General features: G+C 48.4%; 1 protein-coding gene across 1 annotated transcript in view; it reads left to right on the top strand.

Annotated features, from left to right (window-relative positions):
• Window positions 1-16787, top strand: part of LOC119465758 (uncharacterized) — a 22795-nt gene extending 6008 nt beyond the window's left edge. Inside the window, exon 2 of the mRNA XM_049657866.1 lies at window positions 15791-16787. Within this exon, the coding sequence (XP_049513823.1) occupies window positions 15791-16094 (304 nt within the window). The 3' untranslated portion in view covers window positions 16095-16787. The remainder of the gene's footprint in view (window positions 1-15790) is intronic.
• Window positions 16788-25131: the final 8344 nt, after the last annotated feature.

Genomic DNA, 25131 nt, shown 5'->3' with positions numbered 1-25131 from the left:
ATGAAGCTAACGAGATAGTTTTTGAGGAACTACTAACAGTGCCTCTTGACGTAGGCATGCAGAGTTGCCACACACGTCACTGAAACATAATCATGTCTAACCTCGAGGAGCTCAGGCATGCAGTATGCAATAACGAATCGTCATGAAATATTTATTGTAACGACTTGGCGGATTCCACACTTGATGCACGTTCACGAGGACAGATATGTTGGCGTATGCCATCTATAGCTGCGCCAATCCGAGCCATTCTCAAGCCAATCAGAGCTTGTGACACGTTCGTGTGTTTGCGTACGTGAATGAGTGTGTGACTCTTTACTGGACTTGAGCTCCCGAGATGAAAAGAGAGCCGGAGTGGTCCAAATCGTTCATGTGCTCAATTCCTGCTTATTTAAGCGTTTTTACATGCTATTGAGACACGTAGAAGGTGGGCCGTGTGCCTTCATTTCTTTCTTTATTTTCAATAATTACATCTATGGAAATTAGTCGTTTTGACGTGTTTAGTGCGTTTGTGTGCGTCAGTGTCTGCATGTTACACCTTTTTCAAGGGAGCAGCTGCGACGATTTCCATGTCGGGAGATGACGTAGTTTCTGCGAAATGAAAGTCTGCGGAGACCTCGAAGAAGTTCGCTTCTGCCTTTAAATATTAACATACATAAGCCAATATGAAGGCCGATACCTAAAATACAGCGAATCTGTATAAGCGAGTTCTCATAGCCTTCGGGGAGTATTGCGGGCCTGTTTACCGGTTCATGGCCTCGTACGAACCCAGTAGCAGTTGCTGCTGCATTTAGTGTCGAGAAGACACGCCGAAACAAAGCAGTGTGCAAGCTTGCAATATGCACCTGTAGACGAACTTGAACGATATCTACCATGGTGCCGCTTACAAGAATTTCAGTTACATAAAAAAACAGCACTGGTCACATGCAGGTACGTCTCCGGGGCTCTGGAGCGTGTCTCCCGGTATCCTGTGCTACTCGACGAGGTTGCTGAGCAGGCCCACATCGACAAATCAGAAATCGTCGGCTTGGTGCGAGACCGCCTGAAGAGAACGGAATCCTTGGACGGATTCATGCGGGTCGTCGGAGTCGTCAGGGAGCGAGTCATCTGCCATCCACCCAACGACGGCCGTATGCAGCTCGACGACCTGATCGAGGACTGCTGGAGACACGTGCGACGTTACCTCCTGATAGACGACGTCAAGCATAGCATTAGGCATGTAGAAAATATCTGAGCACAGGGGAAGCTTGCGTCAACGAGCCATGGGTACCTTCGGCACGGTGCTCTGTCTTATGTTAGCCAGTTTCAAAGTGTGAAACAGTGTGCGTATACGTGTTAGCATAATGCACAACTGCGGTCGAGTTTGTCGGCAGTATTGCGCCATCCGTTGCAGTCACATCGCTCATTTAGAACTGGCCGAAAGTGTAATGACCGCAGATCAGTCAGCAGCTTTGATTTTAGTCTGCGCATACGTGGTTCTTGCCATGAGTGGTCTGGACCGTTGAAAGAAATTGGTCGCTGTTTTGTTCCTCAGGAATGACGGGTATCTGTATTGCGATGGCAGATATCTAAGACATGGAAATCTGTACAGAACAAAATGCGTGGCGGCGGCGACCTCACTGCTGCATAGGGGTTCAACTCTATGCGATGGCCACTGGTGCAAGAAAAAGTCAATGCCGACGTAAATGTTTTCATTGATGTTTGCATACGAGTAAACATTCGTAAAACAGATCAGGAATGAACAAAGAGGGCACAGCTCTCTTATGTGGTACTGTATTTTGCAACTTTTCGTCCTTGTTTTCCTTGAAATGAATTGCTTCATTTGTGACTTCTCAGTTATCCATCTCAGCATGATTCCTACTACTGAGGTGGGGGCGCAGTTGCATAACAGTAATAATTAATATATACCTGTAGACTTGTTGGCTTTGAAGCGGATTGTAGTTCTTGGAGCTCGGAAATAATATTGGTTCCTTGGCGTATTATCCTAAATTCTTGTTCTCTTAATTGCCAGGCAATTGAACATTAATTACCTTTGTCTTCTCCATAACTTTTTTCAACCCTGCTCTTACACTTTGTCTGCTAAACTAAGGTTCTCAATGACTTGTTGCAAATGCTTGAACCGTTGGGGTACGGGACAATTTTTGTTGCCCCTAGCTTGCGCAATTGTAGGATTTTCTTTCTGCCTGTACGACATTCTGCACCATTTTTTACACTAGTATGTTGTGTCGGCTGCCCAGTGTTGCTTCATTCACATGGAAATCGTCTGGAAATGTTGTGCTAGATGACCTGTGGGCCGGATACCAAGCGTGTATTAGCCCGTGGTCTGAGAAAAGGTGAAAACTTGGCTAGTTTGTATGGAATTAAGCTTAAGAACAAAATATTACGAAAAATATTCTGGAAACAAAGCGGGGGAGGCCGGACTTATTTATACACGGATAACTGACTTACAGTAACCAAACATTTAGTTGTAGATTAACGTGAACGTATATATGTGTATATATAATGTATCGCTGGTTCCTGAAAAACATGGTGCTGAGACCTGGCTATCGAACGGGGTGGGTATAGCACGCGCACTTACTTCTTGCATATTTGCCTGCCTCTTCTCTTGCACTGTGACCACTACTGCACTTGGCATTATCCCCATTCCTCAGAAAGAGAATCGGTTCGATGGTCAAGAAGAGGTGTAAGAAAGGGGGAGAAAACATGGTCAAGGAAGATGCTCGCGCATAGAACACAGGGAGAGCTACAGGAAAGCAATGGTGAAGCGTGACGTGCGCAGTCTCAAGAAACAGATAGGTAACCGTATTAGCTGCAAATAAGAGCGTAAATATAAAAATGAAGAAATGAAAATAAAAAGTTACGAACGCGCAACGTTATGCTTTCATGCATACGACGTGAACTATGTCAGGGCTGCGTGGTTGTCTACGCTGTGATTGCGCCGCACTGTCCGGAACGACTTCGTAATTCACGTCACTAACTCGGCGCAGCACTTTCTACGGGCATGGACCAAAATACCGGCTCAGCAACTTGTCCCAAGGGCCACGGCGGCGAACAGAGGGTCGACACCCACCCTTGGTATCCGGGACTGTAGCACACTTGTCTGTGGCGGATCGTTAAATGCTCCGGCTTCTCCAGCGCGCTTAAGTCAGCACAGTTGGCGGACGGTGCACTGCGGAGACGGCGATTGCGCTCAGAAGGCCAGGCAGAGCCGATGCGGAGGCAGAGCAGCAGAGCGCGCGCTCTCCTCGTGAAGACGGTGTCCGGCAGACAAAGTGGCGGATGACGAACTCCCGCCGGATTTTCTTCCGCGCTGCATTGATTGTGTTGACGAGCGGCGTCAGCGGGCTGGAAGAAGCCTGCGCACGCTATCGCAGCTTCGTTCCCGGGTATTCCTACGACCCGCCCCCAAAATTTTGGTTGGCCCAACCGCCACCCCCAAATTTCAAGTTGGCCCAACCCTTAACTTTAGGTTGGCCTACCTCAAATTGCAAGCTGGCCCAACCCTAAATTTAAGTTGGCGCACTCGCAAATTCCAAGCTGGACCAACCCTAAATTTCAAGTTGACCCACCCGCAAATTTCAAGTTGGCACAACCCAAGCTTCTCCGCGCATTTTCTGTGAAGCTTAATGCATCCCTATGAATATTCTGTCTGATCAATGTTATTTTTTCATGCTTAAATTGCGCCTTATCGCTTATGAAGCTACCCATCATCTACATTTACACTATTTTAATGATTAAATGCCTTCACTGATTACACATTTTTGTGCACATACAAGGCATTACGCTCTCCGCATGACTTTTCGCATGACGGGCCTAGGGTACCCGCCAAAGAATGCTTAAGCATTAAAACTATATATGTTGTGCACTGGTGCACAAATTTCGGTTCACACTGCATGCGCGGACACCGTGTAAACCGAAATTTGTGCCCAAGTGTTCGACATGTGCAATTTTTTCGCACGACCGCACACGCGCTCGCCAGGCGGGCGGTGCGGCTTGAGCGTAAATGGACCTGAAATGCGCTCGTCCAACGTGAGCTGGTGACGCGTTCCGGGACGATCACTATCGCCTCGGCCACCAGGCGCGCGCTGATTGGCTGGTCAGCACTACGTCACGCGAAGGTGATATAGTATCGCCGAAAGTGATCGTCCGAGAAAACGTCTCTCGGCGAAGTGCGGCCCTGAAGTCGCACAAGATCGCGGCGACTCGGCGAGCAGGTCAGCCGCGAGGTGCGACGAGGTCGACGCTACGTGATCGACGACGTCCGGTAATTCGGCCATCGCTGCATAAGTGGACGCCGAGGTCGAGCGCGGCACGCGAGGCGGCCGCGGGGCTGTCTTCCAGCACGGACCCATCGGAGAAGAGATGTGTCCTACCGGCCTGGCCCTCGTAGAGTTTGGCCGTGGTCTGCAGGATGACCGCGCGGTGGCGAGTGCGGCACTTGAAGCGGACGCCCGGGAGGTCCGCAGTGAAAGCACTTCGTCCGTACACGACCATACGAATCATGCCCGAGTGTCCGTGCACCGTTTCGGGGTGTCTCCGAAACGGCGGATGACCGGCGAAACGGCGGATGTGCGAAACGTATATACGTCCGACGGATGTCCCAAGGTTATCGCACATGGTCATTTTGCGGCACACATGTAATTATTTCACGTCCAAGGGGCTTTGTCGTTGGAGTTTCTTCGCTAACACAATTATGTTTTCTCGCGTGTTCGAAAGACAATGCGAAGCTGTTATGCCCGCAGTTCGCTTGTGCGTCGTTTGTACGTCGTAATATTCTGACGTGATTTACTTGGGAAGCTTCAGTTACTTCAATAAGCCTCTTGCGCTTGGTGGAAGGCCTGGAAGAATGAGTATGCTACACTTCTGCCCACGTGTGTGCGCGCCTCACGGCTTGTTACGGCGCCCGATACTCGTTCCTCGTTGCATTCTTGACGTTCGCCGTTACTTAAATGGCACTGGTGCGAGCTAGACGTGCCATAGGCATCAGGAGGCCAGGCGACCGGAAAGAAATGACGACTTTGCGTTGTAAAACTTGAACGATTCGTATGGAACAAGGTGAAGCACTGAGAAGAGTAGAGGGAGAGCAGCTTCAAAAACAAAACGATCTGTATAATAACGACAAAAGACCGCTTATACTTTGTCCTCGGCGTTAGATGAGGTTAAGCAATACCCAATTTTACCATTTATTTAGCCGACACCTGAGGCCACTAAAACCAAACTGCCGGCTATTTCAATAAAGTCCATTTCTTCTTCTTACTCTCACGACGGAGAGCAAGTATCACGGGCGAATGAGGATCAAAGCGGGAAGCCCGCTGCACTGTTGCTGCGTAAACACGGTATACAGCGGAGTCCCCTAAACTCCGCGCATGCGCAGTCGTCGAATCCGGTATACGGTAACGCACGCAGTATACAGTAACGCTGTGCGAAACTGTTTAACGAGTGCTGAATCTATGCATGCAGAGCTGCATTATCACTTGATGAGGAAACTTCACGGGGAGACCTCTCGGTTGCACTGAGTCTATTAACGCGATAGCTTGAAGGGCCCGGTGTCACAGAAAATCCAGTGTCGGCGTCGGTGGAGTTGTCCGTGATCGAAAAATTTCCTTATATTTTTAGGTATACGCCTTGTTACATGATATGCGCGGTATATGCGGGTTATATTGCCACAACATTGCCACACAATATTGCCACACCACTAAACTTGATCATACCTTGTCTTACGTTCTCGAAAAAGTTATTCCTCGGAATTTGGGAATGACAGCCCACAAAGAAATGTCCCGAAACAGAACACTGGCATCGCATGCCTTTTTTGTTAAAACTTCTCAGACTGAAATATCAAAAGTGCGAAACAATTACAGAAATCTGAAAATGATGCAATTTTTTGGCACGGCTTTGCACAACCTCCGGGATCGGCCCATGCTAGAGGCCACGTTTCTACCAGAAAGCTAGACTTCGGGCATAGCGTTCGCCATCAGCGTTTCCTCGAAAACATTGCGGTTACATAAGCTGCAGTTGACGGGAGGGGTGAGACGTAGTTGGGGATCTTTGAGTGAAGTCGCCTTCCACTCTTCAAGGCGAAGCTTAAGCGTCCTCTTTTTTTTTTATCCAGATACAGCTCCAGTGATTAATTTACTGTCATTTGGTTTTCCGCCACTCGAGGAGGAATGTCGAAGAGTCGTACGTATATATTCCCCACTACACAGTCATTCTTTTGGTGCGTCTCGCAAAGAAAGACAACATTTTTGCGAACTAGAACCGATAAAAAATATCGCTGTAAAATATCGCACAAGTACGAGGCGGCAAAAAAAGTACACAAGAAACGGACAGACAAACTAGTCAACATTCTAGGGACCGCCATACCAGGGTTCTTCGATACTATTGAAGGACCCTGCTAACACTGTTGCTCACGCGTGTTGCCAGCTCAATTTCCAGAATTCGCTAACGCTTGGCGCTTGGCTATATTCATCATATATATATATATAGTGGTCGGACAAAGCAGGCTTCGCAACGAGAGCACGTCAGCTCTCGTTCTGTCCACATCTTGTGAATCTATACTAGCGCATTTTCTAGAAATCCGAGTCTGTCTAACTGCGCTCACTGCCCGACTCGGCACCTACCTGGAAACGGCAAGCTGAAGGTTTTGTTGTTGGTTGGTTCAGTTTGTAAAAAAGAAAAAAAAAACCCTACTTCGTTCTCTGTGAACCAAATAGACCACAAAGAAGCTATTTCTATGGTTGGTTGCCTAGTCTGGCCATGAGCGCTGAAAACAATAACTACGCGGCACATATACCGTGCTGTAAACGACTGAATGGAACTTATTCGAACGCAATGACAGCTTCCTTATCGTATGTCACGCCCTTAAAAATAAAATCTTGCATATTTCTTTGTAATAAGCCAGGTGAGCAAAAAGTTGTCGCAGTTTCACCTGAAAGGAGAAGCATCAATTGCGATAGCAAATTTGAAGAGAGCTATACGGAGTAATTATAGCAGCTCTATCAGCTGTATAAACTTGGACATGCAGCAACACCGGCAACACGCAGAACTGTTGTCGACGCCGTCGGCGTTTTGCCCGCGTTCGCTCAAAATGCGTGCGGCGTTGGTGACTGTTGCCGGAGCCTCTGATATAAATAGGCACTTGGTGCCACAGCTAAACGTCGCCTCCCTTTCCTCCCCCTCCCCCCCACGGCCTTTCGTGCGTCGGAAGAAGGCACGTTTGCTTTAAATATATGGTGATTGTAGAGGAGGAAAGAGACGCCTACTTCTGCCGCCCTTAAGGGAGCACAGCGCAGAACGCGCGTTTGTTCTCCGCCGTGCGTTCACTCCCCGTGAAAGCGCGCGTCCCTCGCGCCCTTTCACTCGCACATACAGCGTTCGGCGCGCGGCGACGATTTCATCTCCATTGACGTCATACGGAACCTCACGGCGACGGCGACGGCAGAAATCTGTTTTTGAGTGTCCATATAATTGCTATCGCAATAAAATTATCCTGGTGGAGCAGGAGAACTGTTGACGGAACACCGTGAGTCTTATAACTGTGTAGTAGATAGTTTGCACGTGACGTCACACACGCAGCCTCTCACTGCGCTGGTAGTCAATCATGGCGGATGGAATGATGTCGTATTGGCTCATAAAATCATGTTTGCTGCCGCGGCTAACCTAAATCTGTGCCAGGTTCGAATTCTGCTGGCGTCTTTGGCAAAAACACAACAGAAGCACCGAGCGTGACGCTAACGGAAGCGCCTTGTCAACACGCTGATCTTTCAACGTACTTTGCTTCTGCCATGACGTCAGTGCAAGCCATCTGTAAGCAGTGTTTAATGTGGTTAACATTTTTTGAGAACTTTTGAGAAGCTGCTGTGCTGAGGGAACAGGGTTCCGCCCTACAATGAACCTGGCGCCATCTTGGGTCACCAATATGTGTAAATTATGGGCCGCTCTTCAATGAACCTCTTTGACGCCAACTTGGGTAACTGGGCATATGCCACTGCGTACGTGTCGAAGTTCAATGACAAAAATTCGTGGGGCCGCAACATTCATATGGGGACGGAATACCAGCGAAGCTGTTTAGGCTGCATACATTATGAAATCATCCATATCTTCCATACGGCACCGCACTACGCCGACACAGGCGATGCCGTGGTCACCGCACCTCCCAAGCACAAACGGAAAGGGCGCGAACGCGGTCGAGGACGCCACATTGATCTCGACGGACCGCAGCAGCCGCTGCCGCGGCGCCGGCACCTCCGACGCGCGTGAGCTTGTAACCACGGAAGCGCAGGCCAGTAGTAAGTGGTTCATGTGGAAAGGGGAAATGTTGACGCTATCTTCTGCAGCCCTTGAGGGAGCACGGCTCAGCGCCAAATGGAAGCGCAGGCCACGTGCACAGGCGCCGTCGCCACACTCTTTCCCCCTCTCCCCCTACCCGCCTCCATGCCCGCCCCAGTTGCCCCCCCCCCCCCCCCCTGGAAACGCATACGGGTGACTCTTATGGGGGCTAGAGGTAAACAGTGGCGCTGTCAAAAGGGTCCTTTAAAACCTCCTGCCACATTCTGGCTAAACAGCGCGATTGTCGTGGCCGAAATTCCGCTGTGGGTATCGGCCACTCGGTGTGAAGGAAGAAGGTGTAGAACGTCGCCGCAAAAAGGATCCGTTTTATCTTTCATCTTCAATTATTCATTTATTTTCCTTTTATATTTATTATACAATTTGTTTTACTTTTCAATAATATACCACCTGGTTCGTGGCCTATTCCACACAGTGGGTTTGTGCCATTATTGAGGCTTCATCATCATCATCATCGTCGAGGTCAACTCGCCCAGAACCAGATGGCCCCGTCGTGGTAACTGCCTTGGTAAGTGAGAATTGTACACTTTACTCAAGCCATCTAAAAGCCGAGTATGCCTTTCACTACTTGCAGCGGACTTGATGGTTGTTCGTGGGGCCTAGAATTGTGCGAAACATCTTCCACTGCGTCTAAAATATCCGGCAGTGGTAGTCTTAGCGAATAGGTATCCTAGTTCACTCGAAAGATGCGTAGTTTGTTGGTAGATACATTGCACTTAAACATCAAATCGAGCTAACGTTTAACGTATGACAGCTTCGCCCCTGGTAAATGCATTTGTATTTAGCAATCAATTCATTACTTGTAGGGGAGAGAAGTAGACTGGAATTCGCTGCCAAATTGTATGTAACAGCGGTGTTCTCTGTCGTCGGAACAATAATTATGGGCTCAGCTAACTGTATTCATCATCCACATAGGGCAGCAGAGACGCTGCCGAAGCAACAGGAAAAGCGCTCCGCAAGGCGGTGTTCGACAACTCGGGCGGAAGCAAATGCAAGACTAGAATAACTTTAGTAGCACTCCGCAACCTGCTGCTTGCATTCGTATTTATAGGCAGGGAATAGGTGGCGCCTACGGCGCTTAACCGGCTTTGCCGCTTGGGGCGCACAGGTCAATGCATACCGTAACTGTTTTACTGACGTGTAATTTTTGGCAGCTACGTTGAAGTAAGGTAAACAGGGTGTTTCCCATTTCACGTAAATTGCTCGCGTCTAACGACAAGACACGTGGTCGTTTTCGCCAGAGTGGCTCTCGTTATGACTGCGAAGCTGCCTGCAGCGAGCGAAGGGCGTTTGCCCCTCCGGCATCGCCTCGACGCACTACGTAACCTTCTGAAGTTGACCTTGTGGCCTTATGACAACCAATGCGGGGCAAGATACAACAGTCAATGTTGCTTTACGCGCTTTAACGCGTTTAGCTTTCTTTGGGAAGTAAGCACGATTTCTTCGTGTCTAACCGTTCTCGAGGGTCGGTACCGGAGACAGTGGAATTTGGTGCAGCGGTAAATAAAAACCACACAGTGGTAGGCTACGACCGCGAGGCGATACCACTGGCACGGCAGCTTGATCAAAACGGAGAGCCGGTGGTAAGGGGAGAGTTCTCGCATTCTTACCTCGTGACCACTAGTGTTTTGAGCCGCTGCTGTTAAGACGCTACTCCTATATTTGAAGACGCAGACGGTATCGTTTGAGACGCTGCACCGTGTTCTGGACTTATCCTTGAGGAACCGTCGCTTGAAGTACCGGTTGGCACGCCCGTACGGCAGTGGCTTGGTTGAAAGGTGAACGCCACCCATAACACACTGTGGAACACAGTGCCACAAATAATTCCAGAAGCATGCCTAACGCATTCTTGAGTAGCAACCAGGTGGTTTCTTCACAATTTTTTGCACACGTTCCTATCAAACAGATACGGGCTGTTCATGCATATGATCTGGTTCTTCTGTGATGGTATCCGCGCTGAAAGTCCGGGTCACAGTAAAATACACGCACACAAACACGCGCGCGCGTCTGCGTTTGTACATTAGTGTGTGGGCGTGCGTTACGAAAACGCTATGGCCCGACTGGCGCTCGCACTTCCACTTTCTCAATCGTGCTCATCCTGCTGAATATCCGTCAACCGTCACATGTATATCATATAAAAACTCGTGGAACAATGGATGCATTGTCGTAAACTAAATCATAAATTTATTTTGCCTACATTTCCGAGAGTGTAGATATGTTTGTCATGGAATCATGGCAGGTTTAAATTTTTAAACGTTTGTGCAGTCTATCTCCCAAGCACTCCCGTGCATCACTCTCGAATACATTTGCTGGAGAGAGTGGCCCATTCGTCGTTTTGCTACCGACACCCTGAGACATGTACGTGTTCCTCGAATGTTTCGGCGAAATGTTCGCACTTCCACGAACGTCCCCGATGGGGTACCATAGTCAGTGAAAAACAGCCGTAACAGCCAAGCTGACGTCCGCAGATGACAAGGCCTCGAAGTACATCGGGCTACCGACGAAAAGCGCTCCACAAGTGTTTCCGGAACTCGCCGTCTGCGCGCGAAAACCGCCGTTGAGCGGCGAGCGCCTTTGAGTGTAGTACGTCATTGGCGATCGGGAAAAACAAACACGCGCACCAATGCGCAGTTTTCTTGCGACATGTCAAATCTTGCGTGGTGCTTGAGAAGTGCCCTTGCCGTTGTGTTTAGACTTATAGAAGGTGTCTAACTGATGAGAATCGGCGAAGTGATATCACCGAACTTTGCGACGAGCTCACACGGCTACCAGGAATCATTAATTAAACAAGGCACTTCCGTGACCGAACTACTTGAGTGCCTTGTGAAATATGACATTTCTCTAATGCCGCCATCGCGCTCTCGCATCCAAATAAAGAAGCTTCTCAAAGCTGAAAATTATAAAAGCTACCTCCGCTCCGCCATGTCTCACAAGATATGTTAGTCGGTTTCGTAATGCTATCAATAGAAGGGTTTGCGGCTGAAATAAACTTTCGCGAGACATTGAAAGACTTTGTATCTGCAAAATCCGGCAATGTTCAGTTTCTGTAAACGAACACCTGGCTCATTATTTCCAAACCCGAACGCATACAGTGCCTCTGTATGTGTGTGTCAAGCTTCGAGCCCGCTGGTTCATCGCTGTCGCGTGTTATGCAGCGTTCTGACCTTCGATGTTGATGTCCCTCATCAAAGGCGTTATAGCTAGTTTAGGTATGACATTTCTACAGCTCTATGAAGATAGAACTCAATTTCTACATTTGCTTAATCATATTACAATGCCGGGTAAGAATTATCTTAAACCGTGTCAATGTCGAGGAAAATGTTAGTATTAGGCTACTGTCCGAGGTAGCTTCGGGTAGAGATTGTAGTTGCTAGATTATGTCACTCCGGTTTACGCAGCGATCACGTATATGGCATTGTCGATGACGCTTTCTGGATAATTTTGATGCAATAGTGACTTCTATAGTTTTGCGTGTTTGTCCAAATTCCTGCATGTCGGAACAAATACTGCGATAAGTGCAAGTTTTAGAGTTTGGGATGCTCGTTTTACAATGTTGTGGGTGGCTGTTGTGAAGTCTCGACAATTGAATATTGAATAATACGGCTAAGCAAAAATGAATACAAATTATGCATGTCCGAATTGTGCTACAACCAGGAATTTTTAACCTTATTATTACGCAGGTGCTCTGCCGGACTTCCAGGTGTATGCCAGTATACCAATAGCCCTAGGTAGGTGTCACGTGACACGGTGTGCGACGAGATGGGAGACTCGGAAAATGGAACACCTGCTCACTTCGTCACCTGCACAGCAGGTGAAAACAGAACGTGTCAGATTGTCGAAAACATATCGACTTGGAACAAGCTCCTTCTAGGTTCCCAATTTGAACTGCAAGAAATGCCGGAAACTACTGGCCAACTTTTCTTGACGAATTTTACCACCGTTTTACCAACGATTGAAAATTTTGATGTACTTCGGATGCCCCAGTACCCGGAGCATATTGAATGGCTGCTGAGAACACATCGCTGCATAGCGTCCGTGTATCTTAGGCTGTCCATCGTCGAATATACAAGCCTCTCGGTACTCGACGCTCTTCCACATAGCCCAGGGACAAAGACAGTGACCCTATGTTTCGAGGATATGCAAGCCTTCGGCGCCGCTTTAAAGGTTATACCCTGCTTCACGGAAATCGAAGAGCTTCGCTGCGAAACCTCCATCATATACGACGCCCTCCCGGAAGGCTGTATAGCCGCTCTGTCGACGCTTCTTCACGCTTCATCGTGTCTGAAGAGTCTATGCCTAAGTTTGCTACGGCTTATAGGACCGGTGACCGACACGCTATTCACGAATTTGCTGTTAAACAAACACAAGCTGAAAGAGCTCTATTTGCTAGACTGCGTACTCGCGTGCGACTCTTATCCATACGCCCTAACCGAGTACCTTGGCACGAGCACAGCTCTAAATCATTTGGCTGTCGACATGCCCAACGATGTGGTGCAGAAGGCTATTCTCGAAGGCATTTTGAAAAACAGAAGTATCGACAAGCTCCGCATCGGTGGGCTCATTGAAAACGAAGAAAGCCTGGGATTAGTAGCTGCAGTGGTTAGGGAGAACTGCGTGATTCGCAACTTGAGGATTTCTATCAGAGCTGATCCTACGGTTGGGCCACTTCCTGTTTACGGATACTGGCTTGCTGCACTCACTCAAAACGACACACTGGAAGAAGTCAGCTTTCCCTTGAAGGTTTTCCGCCCGTCAGAGTGGACCACTTTCATTAGGGCGCTGCCGAATAAAGAAAACTTGAAGAAGCTGCACATCAATGCTGGGTTCGACCACTGTCAGGTACTGCCCGTGTGGGCGGAGGTGGAAAGCCTTGGCTTGGAAGAAAAGGTTTCCGTCACATTCTCCTGGTTCGCGTGCGACGTTCACTTACTGCGCTGCAAGGCAATTTCTAAAATACAGTTTTCCGCAGGAGAACCTGATGACCGTCTAGTATCCGCTTTCCACCTCTTGCCAAACTTTCAACACGTGAGTGACCTGAGAATCGAGCTGAAGTCGGGCAGCATGAGACTTTCTTTGGCACTTGCCGAATATTTGATCTCGACGACCGCGTTGCGATGTCTCGTTCTTACCCTCGGGTGGGACATCGTGGTCGAAGCCGAGGGAGCAAGCCCGTGGTGGTCCGTCATACACAAGTCCCTGTCTCGAAACAAGAGCCTCAGGGAGCTGAGTGTTTCCGTGGAACGTTTCAGCACGCAAGACATCGAGGGCTTGGCTGACTCCCTTCAACGAAGCTGGAACATCAGATTTGCCAAGTTTATCAACGTGGCCCAGAACAACACATCCGTCTTCGTTCGACGCCTTTCAAAGAGCATCGCGGACAACTGGACGCTGCTCAACCTGCTATGCGCCTGTTCCATAGAAGCGGACGTAGCGGGACACTGGTTCGCTGTCTGCGACACGACGCGGAGGAACTCCGGCCTTGTCGCACGAGCAGCTCGATTTGTGAAGGCTTCGCATTTAGACAGGTAAGGTGACACACGGCCGCCTTGTACGTTGAAAGTCCCATATGGTCCTTTCCTTAATGTAGTAGAATTCATTTCTGTACCCCCCTCCACTTTCCTGAATTTGTTTGGCATCACAGCGCTCTTAACGTAAAGTATACATGCTAGGTTCGTTATTAAAATATTTCAGGTACATTGTAAGCACGTAAATTTTCACAAAAAGGTAACGCCGTCCAATACCCGCTCTCGCAGTAACTGGAGCATCTACGGACCGCAAGAGTTCTGCAATGAAACATCGCAAAACCAGTTCTGCTTCCAACAGTGGCGTGTGAGAAGTTATGACATCGTAAACTTGCAAGAAGCGTTATACGAGAAGGTCACTCCATGATGTCCACTTGCTTGTTTGCGTCTCCTGTTTGTGGCGCCCTCTGGCAAGTTTACTCTGTGTTACCATCTCATCCAAGACCACGGGGTAAACATCGGTCATGTTTTGCCCAAACAAATTAATACCTTGGCGTCATTGTAGACGCTATCATTCGAACGTGACTGCATGAGAGATATGGTCGCTGATATTTTCTTTAATTTAACAATTTTTGGAAATTTCCGCAATATGCTGACGTTTCTTCCGAGCAATCACCAGAATGGCATTTTTTCAGATGCGGCACATTTACTTCAAGATGTTTCGACAGTTGTCGTGTAAATGCCATTTTACGTTTCCCATCTGTGTAAGCCATGAAACAGGAGTAGGCTTTGACTGAAGCTGCCTCATTAAAAAACATTGACTATTTCACTTTGAAACAGACTAGGTTAGGGCAGAAGCTGCAGCCACTTACGGCTATAGCATAGTGAAAGTATTTGCGAAAAGGTTTGCAAGTACATGGCACTTAAATGTCTATTACCCGTGTGAGAAGAGTACATTTCGAGAGCTTAGACCTGAATGCAAGTTTATATTTATATAGGCTAATAAATGTTTGAAAATCAGTTCAATGAACCTGCTGCACAGCGCAATTCCCTATCAAGAACATGGAGCTAACGAGATAGTTTTTGAGGAACTACTAACAGTGCCTCTTGACGTAGGCATGCAGAGTTGCCACACACGTCACTGAAACATAATCATGTCTAACCTCGAGGAGCTCAGGCATGCAGTATGCAATAACGAATCGTCATGAAATATTTATTGTAACGACTTGGCGGATTCCACACTTGATGCACGTTGACGAGGACAGATATGTTGGCGTATGCCATCTATAGCTGCGCCAATCCGAGCCATTCTCAAGCCAATCAGAGCTTGTGACACGTTCGTGTGTTTGCGTACGTGAATGAGTGTGTGACTCTTTACTGGACTTGAGCTCCCGAGATGAAAAGAGAGCCGGAGTGGTCCAAATCGTTCATGTGCTCAATTCCTGCTTGTTTAAGCGTTTTTACATGCTATTGAGACGCGTAGAAGGTGGGCCGTGTGCCTTCATTTCTTTCTTTATTTAGCATCATTACATCCATGGAAATTAAGCGTTTTGACGTGTTTAGTTCGTTTGTGTGCGTCAGTGTCTGCATGTTACACCTTTTTCAAGGGAGCAGCTGCGACGATTTCCATGTCGGGAGATGACGTAGTTTCTGCGAAATGAAAGTCTGCGGAGACCTCGAAGAAGTTCGCTTCTGCCTTTAAATATTAACATACATAAGCCCATATGAAGGCCGATACCTAAAATACAGCGCATCTGTATAAGCGAGTTCTCATAGTCTTCGGGGAGTATTGCGGGGCTGTTTACCGGTTAATGGCCTCGTACGAACCCAGTAGCAGTTGCTGCTGCATTTAGTGTCGAGAAGACACACCGAAACAAAGCAGTGTGCAAGCTTGCAATATGCACCTGTAGACGAACTTGAACGATATCTAAAATGGTGCCACATACAAGAATTTCAGTTACATAAAAAACAGCACTGGTCACATGCAGGTACGTCTCCGGGGCTCTGGAGCGTGTCTCCCGGTACCCTGCGCTACTGGACGAGGTTGCTGAGCAGGCCCACATCGACAAATCAGAAATCGTCGACTTGGTGCGAGACCGCCTGAAGAGAACGGAATCCTTGGACGGATTCATGCGGGTCGTCGGAGTCGTCAGGGAGCGAGTCATCTGCCATCCACCCAACGACGGCCGTATGCAGCTGGACGACCTGATCGAGGACTGCTGGAGACACGTGCGACGTTACCTCCTGATAGACGACGTCAAGCATAGCATTAGGCATGTAGAAAATATCTGAGCACAGGGGAAGCTTGCGTCAACGACCCATGGGCTGTACCTTCGGCATGGTGCTCTGTTTTATGTTAGCCAGTTTCAAAGTGTGAACTAGTGCGCGTATACGTGTTACCATAATGCGCAACTGCGGTCGAGTTTGTCGGCAGTATTGCGCCATCCGTAGCAGTCACATCGCTCATTTAGAACTGGCCGAAGTGTAATGATCGGAGATCAGTCAGCAGCTTTGATTTTAGTCTGCGCATACGTGGTTTTTGCCATGAGTGGTCTGGACCGTTGAAAGAAATTGGTCGCGTTTTGTTCCTCAGGAATGACGGGTATCTGTATTGCGATGGCAGATATCTAAGACATGGAAATCTGTACAGAACAAAATGCGTGGCGGCGGCGACCTCACTGCTGCATAGGGGTTCAACTCTATGCGATGGTCACTGGTGCAAGAAAAAGTCAATGCCGACGTAAATGTTTTCATTGATGTTTGCATACGAGTAAACATTCGTAAAACTGATCAGGAATGAACAAAGAGGGCACAGCTCTCTTATGTGGTACTGTATTTTGCAACTTTTCATCCTTGTTTTCCTTGAAATGAATTGCTTCATTTGTGACTTCTCAGTTATCCATCTCAGCATGATTCCTACTACTGAGGTGGGGGCGCAGTTGCATAACAGTAATAATTAATATATACCTGTAGACTTGTTGGCTTTGAAGCGGATTGTAGTTCTTGGAGCTCGGAAATAATATTGGTTCCTTGGCGTATTATCCTAAATTCTTGTTCTCTTAATTGCCAGGCAATTGAAAATTAATTACCTTTGTCTTCTCCATAACTTTTTTCAACCCTGCTCTTACACTTTGTCTGCTAAACTAAGGTTCTCAATGACTTGTTGCAAATGCTTGAACCGTTGGGGTACGGGACAATTTTTGTTGCCCCTAGCTTGCGCAATTGTAGGATTTTCTTTCTGCCTGTACGACATTCTGCACCATTTTTCACACTAGTATGTTGTGTCGGCTGCCCAGTGTTGCTTCATTCACATGGCAATCGTCTGGAAATGTTGTGCTAGATGACCTGTGGGCCGGATGCCAAGCGTGTATTAGCCCGTGGTCTGAGAAAAGGTGAAAACTTGGCTTGTTTGTATGGAATTAAGCTTAAGAACAAAATATTACGAAAAATATTCTGGAAACAAAGCGGGAGAGGGCGGACTTATTTATACACGGATAACTGACTTACAGTAACCAAACATTTAGTTGTAGATTAACGTGAACGTATATATGTGTATATATAATGTATCGCTGGTTCCTGAAAAACATGGTGCTGAGACCTGGCTATCGAACGGGGTGGGTATAGCACGCGCACTTACTTCTTGCATATTTGCCTGCCTCTTCTCTTGCACTGTGCCCACTACTGCACTTGGCATTATCCCCATTCCTCAGAAAGAGAACCGGTTCGATGCTCAAGAAGAGGTGTAAGAAAGGGGGAGAAAACATGGTCAAGGAAGATGCTCGCGCATAGAACACATGGAGAGCTACAGGAAAGCAATGGTGAAGCGTGACGTGCGCAGTCTCAAGAAACAGAGGTAACCGCATTAGCTGCAAATGGGAGCGTAAATATAAAAATGAAGAAATGAAAATAAAAAGTTACGAACGCGCAACGTATGCTTTAATGCATACGACGTGAACTATGTCAGGGCTGCGTGGTTGTCTACGCTGTGATTGCGCCGCACTGTCCGGAACGACTTCGTAATTCACGTCACTAACTCGGCGCAGCACTCTCTATGGGCATGGACCAAAATACCGGCTCAGCAACTTGTCCCAATGGCCACGGCGGCGAACAGGGGTCGACACCCACCCTCGGTATCCGGGATTGTAGCACACTTGTCTGTGGCGGATCTTAAATGCTCCGGCTTCTCCAGCGCGCTTAAGTCAGCACAGTTGGCGGACGGCGCACTGCCGAGACGGCGATTGCGCTCAGAAGGCCAGGCAGAGCCGATGCGGAGGCAGAGCAGCAGAGCGCGCTCTCTCCTCGTGAAGACGGTGTCCGGCAGACAAAGTGGCGGATGACGAACTCCCGCCGGATTTTCTTCCGCGCTGCATTGATTGTGTTGACGAGCGGCGTCAGCGGGCTGGAAGAAGCCTGCGCACGCTATCGCAGCTTCGTTCCCGGGTATTCCTACGACCCGCCCCCAAAATTTTGGTTGGCCCAACCCCCACCCCCAAATTTGAAGTTGGCCCAACCCTTAACTTTAGGTTGGCCTACCTCAAATTGCAAGCTGGCCCAACCCTAAATTTAAGTTGGCGCACTCGCAAATTCCAAGCTGGACCAACCCTAAATTTCAAGTTGACCCACCCGCAAATTTCAAGTTGGCACAACCCAAGCTTCTCCGCGCATTTTCTGTGAAGCTTAATGCATCCCTATGGATATTCTGTCTGATCAAAGTTATTTTTTCATGCTTAAATTGCGCCTTATCGCTTATGAAGCTACCAATCATCTACATTTACACTATTTTAATGATTAAATGCCTTCACTGATTACGCATTTTTGTGCACATACAAGGCATTACGCTCTCCGCATGACTTTTCGCATGACGGGCCTAGGGTACCCGCCAAAGAATGCTTAAGCATTAAAACTATATATGTTGTGCACTGGTGCACAAATTTCGGTTCACACTGCATGCGCGGACACCGTGTAAACCGAAATTTGTGCCCAAGTGTTCGACATGTGCAATTTTTTCGCACGACCGCACACGCGCTCGCCAGGCGGGCGGTGCGGCTTGAGCGTAAATGGACCTGAAGTGCGCTCGTCCAACGTGAGCTGGTGACGCGTTCCGGGACGGTCACTTTCGGATATATGCTATCGCCTCGGCCACCAGGGGCGCGCTGATTGGCTGTTTGAGCAAAGCCGCTGAGTTGATTGGCTGGTCAGCACTACGTCACGCGAAGGTGATATAGTATCGCCGAAAGTGATCGTCCGAGAAAACGTCTCTCGGCGAAGTGCGGCCCTGAAGTCGCACAAGATCGCGGCGACTCGGCGAGCAGGTCAGCCGCGAGGTGCGACGAGGTCGACGCTACGTGATCGATGACGTCCGGTAATTCAGCCATCGCTGCATAAGTGGACGCCGAGGTCCGAGCGCGGCACGCGAGGCGGCCGCGGGGCTGTCTTCCAGCACGGACCCATCGGAGAAGAGATGTGTCCTACCGGCCTGGTCCTCGTAGAGTTTGGCCGTGGTCTCCAGGATGACCGCGCGGTGGCGAGTGCGGCCCTTGGAGCGGACGCCCGGGAGGTCCGCAGTGAAAGCGCTTCGTCCGTACACGACCATACGAATCATGCCCGAGTGTCCGTGCACCGTTTCGGGGGTGTCTCCGAAACGGCGGATGACCGGCGAAACGGCGGATGTGCGAAACGTATATACGTCCGACGGATGTCCCAAGGTTATCGCACATGGTCATTTTGCGGCACACATGTAATTATTTCACGTCCAAGGGGCTTTGTCTTTTGAGTTTCTCCGGTAACATAATTATGTTTTCTCGTATGTTCGAAATACAAAGCGAAGCTGTTATGCCCGCAGTTCGCTTGTGCGTCGTTTGTACGTCGTAATTTTCTGACGTGATTTACTTTGGAAGCTTCAGTTAGTAGCCTCTTGCGCTTGGTGGAAGGCCTGGAAGAATGAGTATGCTACACTTCTGCCCACGTGTGTGCGCGCCTCACGGCTTGTTACGGCGCCCGATACTCGTTCCCCGTTGCATTCTTGACGTTCGCCGTTACTTAAATGGCACTGGTCCGAGCTAGACGTGCCATAGGCATCAGGAGGCCAGGCGACCGGAAAGAAATGACTTTGCGTTGTAAAACGAACGATTCGTATGGAACAAGGTGAGGCACTGAGAAGAGTACAGGGAGAGCAGCGTCAAAAACAAAACGATCTGTATAATAACGACAAAAGACCGCTTATACTTTGTCCTCGGCGTGAGATGAGGTTAAGCAATGCCCAATTTTACCATTTATTTAGCCGACACCTGAGGCCACTAAAACCAAACTGCCGGCTGTTTCAATAAAGTCCATTTCCTCTTCGTACTCTCACGACGGAGAGCAAGTATCACGGGCGAATGAGGATCAAAGCGGGAAGCCCGCTGCACTGTTGCTGCGTAAACACGGTATACAGCGGAGTCCCCTAAACTCCGCGCATGCGCAGTCGTCGCATCCGGTATACGGTAACACACGCAATATACAGTAACGCTGTGCGAAACTGTTAAAGAGCGCTGAATCTATGCATGCAGAGCTGCATTATCACTTGATGAGGAAACTTCACGGGGAGACCTCTCGGTTGCACAGAGTCTATTAACGCGATAGCTTGAAGGGCCCGGTGTCACAGAAAATCCAGTGTCGGCGTCGGTGGAGTTGTCCGTGATCGAAAAATTTCCTTATATTTTTTAGGTATACGCATTGCTACATGATATGCGCGGTATATGCGGGTTATATTGCCACTCCATTGCCACACAATATTGCCACACCACTAAAGTTGCTCATACCTTGTCTTACGTTCTCGAAAAAGTTATTCCTCGGAATTTGGTAATGACAGCCCACAAAGAAATGTCCCGAAATAGAACACCGACGTCGCATGCCTTTTTTTTTTGTTAAATCTTCTCTGACTGAAATATTAAAAGTGCGAAACAATTACAAAAATCTGAAAATGATGCAATTTTTTGACACGGCTCTGCACAAGCACCGGGATCGGCCCATGCTAGAGGCCGCGTTTCTACCAGAAAGCTAGACTTCGGGCATATATCGTCGGCCGCCAGCGTTTCCTGGAAAACATTACGGTTACATAGGCTGCAGTTGACGGGAAGCGTGAGACGTAGTCGGGGATCTGTGAGTGCAGTCGCCTTTCACTCTTAAAGGCGAAGCTTAAGCGTCCTCTTTTTTTTTTATCCAGAAACAGCTCCAGTGATTAACTTACTGTCATTTGGTTTTCCGCCACTCGAGGAGCAACGTCGAAGAGTCATACGTATATGTTCCCCACTACATTGTTTCGTTTGGTGCGTGTCGCAAAGAAAAACAACATTTTCGCGAACTAGAACCGATAAAAAATATCGCTCTAAATATGACACAAGTACGCGGCGGCAAAAAAGTACACAAGAAACGGACGGAAAAAATAGCCAACATTTTAGGTACCGCCATACCAGGGTTCTTCAATACCTGGTAACACTGGTCATGCTAATACGCGTGTTGCCAGATCAGTTTCGGGAATTCGCTAACGCTTGGCGCTTGGCTATATATATATATATATATATATATATATATATATATATATATATATATAAAATGTATATTGTTATCCAAAAATCCAAAAAATGTATATTGTTAAATACATACCGACTTAGTAGCACCTACGCCAAGCGCAGTGGTCAGACATAGAAGGCGTAACAAATTTTGGACTAACAGCCCAACTCTGGCAGCCGAAATCGCGGAGTGGGTATCAGCCAATTGCGACGAAGGAAGAAGTGTCATTGTCGCCAGGATGACTCTTTACTGAATCACCTTGTATTTTGCTCGGTTTCATTTATTCGTAAAAATGTTTGATTTCTAAATTTATTCCCTTAACACATACTTAGCTCCAGCGTTGGGCATACCTACAATATGCCCGGCTCTTGGCCAATCCCCCTGAGTGGCTACGTGTCAATGACTTTAAGGTCATCATCATCATCGTCAGCCGAGGAGCCGGTGGCCCTGTCGTCGCAACTGTCTTGGTAAGTATAGCACAATTGCTCCACACAAGTAAATGCAGAATATGTATTTCATTACTTGCAGGAGACTTGATGCGTTTTCCTTAGGCCCTAATATTCCGCGAAACGTTTTCCACTGCTTCTAAAACAACAGACCGCGGTTGTCTTAGCGGACAGGTCACCTTCGTCATCAAAAAGGGGGTCGGGCAAGGCTCTGACTGGTGTTGTAGAAGTAGTGGGGCGCTTTTTTTCGTTGCTGGGTGCTTTTTTCGTCGCGACGATACATGGGATTTTTTACAAGTACTGCTCCAAGAGGGCGTATGTACCCGTCAACGGAGCACCTGACATTACAATAACGCTGTGTCTAAAGGTACGTCGGACGTACCTGTTTTGCTTCCGCTTCGCTAGCTGCGCGGCTCCCGCTTAACCGATTTTCGCACATGTTTTTGCAGAAGGATGATTATTTAACTCAAATGGAACCATTAAAAATGCGTTTGAAAAGTTACGAAGAGCAGCATACGAAAAGCCTGGCACGAGCGAAGATACTGCTCTGGGCGAGCAGGCCCGGTATCTACAAGGGCCCCTATTGATCCCCCGGGATAACCAGTGATGTTGTTAAGGCGAAAGCTTTATATGTCTCGTGGTGAGGTCTCTATTTCAAGGCCGTTTCAAAACCGCGTCATCGATACGAAATGGTCCTCTTAGTATAAGATGCGATAATGGGCACCAGACCGCGATTAAAGGTGGAAGAATGATTAAGCAAGTGAACTGAAGTGATAATGGGTATACAGAGAGGTGAATGAGGCGAGTTGATGGTGAATTAAAGGGGTGTAGCTGGATGGTAAGAGTCAAACAAGAAGTAAAGAAGAGAGAGAGAGAGTGAGATAAGATAATGAAGAGTAAATGGTAGTGAATTAAGAGTGAATGAAGATGAATCAAGTGCTGATAGGGTGAAACGAGAGAGATGAAAATTGGAAATTTGGAGTAATAGAGCAAACCAAGTGTAATGTAATTACATTCTTTGTAATTAGACAGGTAAGCAAAAATTATCCTGGTGGAGCAGGAGGACTGTTGACGGAACACCGTGGGTCTTATAACTGTGTAGTAGATAGTTCGCACGTGACGTCACACACGAAGCCTCTCACTGCGCTGGTAGTCAATCATGGCGGATAAAAAGATCTCGTATTGGCTCATAAAATCATGTTTACTGCCGCGGCTAACCTAATTCTGTGAAAGGTTGGAATTCTGCTGGCGTCCTTGACAAAAACACGACAGAAGCACCGAGCGTGACGCTAACGGGAGCCCCTTGTCAACGCGCTGATCTTTCAACGTACTTTGCTTCTGGCATGACGTCAGTGCAAGCCATCTGTAAGCAGTGTTTAACGTGGTTAATATTTTTTGAGAACTTCACGTACTTCAGAATACTATCTGGCTATCTAACCATTCTCCCGCCAACTCGGTTACTGGTCTAATGCATACAGCATCGGGCTGGCTGCTGTGCTGAGGGAACATGGTTCCGCTCTAAAATGAACATGACGCCATCTTGGGTCACCAGATATGTGTCAGTTATGGGCCGCTCTTCAATGAACCTTTTTGACACCAACTTGGGTAACTGGGCATGCGCCACTGCGTACGTGCCGAAGTTCAATGACAAAAATTCGTGGGGCCGCAACATTCATATGGGGACGGATTACCAGCGAAGCTGTTTAGGCTGCATACATGGGCTGCATACATTATGAAATCATCCATATATTTCATACGGCAGCGCACTGCACCGACACAAGCGCCGCCGTGGTAACCGCACTTCCCAAGCACAAACGGAAAGGGCGCGAACGGGGTCGCTATAAGGAGCTTCGCCCCTAAAAAAAATTCCGAAATTGTGTCCGTAGCGCGGAATCGAACCAGGGACCACTCGCTTCCGAACGCGCGGCGCTAACCACTACGCCACGAAGTGCACATGTACACACGCACCACGATGACAATAAATACCCAACATTACCGAAATATCGCGTTTCTAATGCGTTTGTGCTAGCGCGTTACGGCCCGTTTAAGAAGCTGGTGTAAGACGCTGTGGCCTCTCCGCCTTACCCCCGTATTCATAAACACTCCTCGACTTGAACTTGACTTGCCACCGCCTTGGGCAGCGCGTTCGAAACGCGTTGAAGGCGGTGGCAAGTCAAGTTCAAGTCGAGGAGCGTTTATGAAAAAGTGGTCGCAGTTTCACCTGAAAGGCGAAGCATGAATTGCGATAGCAAATTTGTAGAGAGCTATACGGAGTAATGATAGTAGCGTTTTCAGCTGTAGAAACTTGGACATGCAGCAGCACCGACAACACGCAGAACTAATGTCGACGCCGTCGGCGTTTTGCCCGCGTTCGCACAAAATGCGTGCGGCGTTGCTGACTGTTGCCGGAGCCTCTGATATAAATAGGCACTTGGTGCCGCAACTAAACGTCACCTCCCTTGCCTCCCCCCCCCACCGCCTTTCGCGCGTCGGAAGAAGGCGCGTTTGCTCTACATATATGGTGATTGTAAAGGAGGAAAGAGACGCCTACTTCTGCAGCCCTTAAGGAAGCATGGCGCAGAACGCGCGTTTGTTTTCCGCCGTGGGTTCACTCCCCGTGAAAGAGCGCGTCCCTCGCGCCCTTTCACTCGCACATACAGCGTTCGGCGGCGCGCGGCGACGATTTCATCTCAATTGACAGCATATGGAACCTCACGGCAACGGCGACGGCGACGGCGACGACGACGGCGACGACGACGGCGACGCCAACGGCAGAAATCTGCTTTGGAGTGTCCATATAATTGCTATCGCAATAATACGGGGTTTATACTCTCTCAGCAGTCATGTGATGGCGTCGGCAAACGCGGTGCACGTTCCGGCATGTGTAAACGGCTGCGTAAGAAGCTGTGGCCTCTCCGCCTTACTAGAGAGTACTGCACGTTTCTAACGCGTTTGTGCTAGCGTCCCCTTAAGTGGGAGATGGTGCAATTATAATGAAGGGCGCTGTTATAAAATAGGAATGACGTCACATATGGCGCGTGTCTTTGGTGGAAGTCAATCGTCCGATTTAGTGCGGCGAGGCTGGGTGAATTACACGGAGGATTCGCGGTTTACCGATGATTCCCTCCGGAGCTTCGCCCACTCGTCATCATTCACCCCGTGGATATGCGGTGTTTTTTTTTTCTACATCCGGACGCGACCATCGAAGAGTGAGCCCTTGACAGCTTCGCTGTAAAAAAAAAAATGATTGAATCGTCGCGATGGCATATCGCGAGTCGCCGTATAGCGTCGAAGTCCCTAATTATAGCGAAATTATTTTGAACAGCTCTGAT

Source organism: Dermacentor silvarum, chromosome 10 (genome assembly GCF_013339745.2).
Source record: "Dermacentor silvarum isolate Dsil-2018 chromosome 10, BIME_Dsil_1.4, whole genome shotgun sequence".
In the NCBI taxonomy this organism is placed as follows: domain Eukaryota; kingdom Metazoa; phylum Arthropoda; class Arachnida; order Ixodida; family Ixodidae; genus Dermacentor; species Dermacentor silvarum.
Note: the sequence above shows the minus strand (reverse complement) of the source record. Positions and strands in the feature narration are given on the sequence as shown.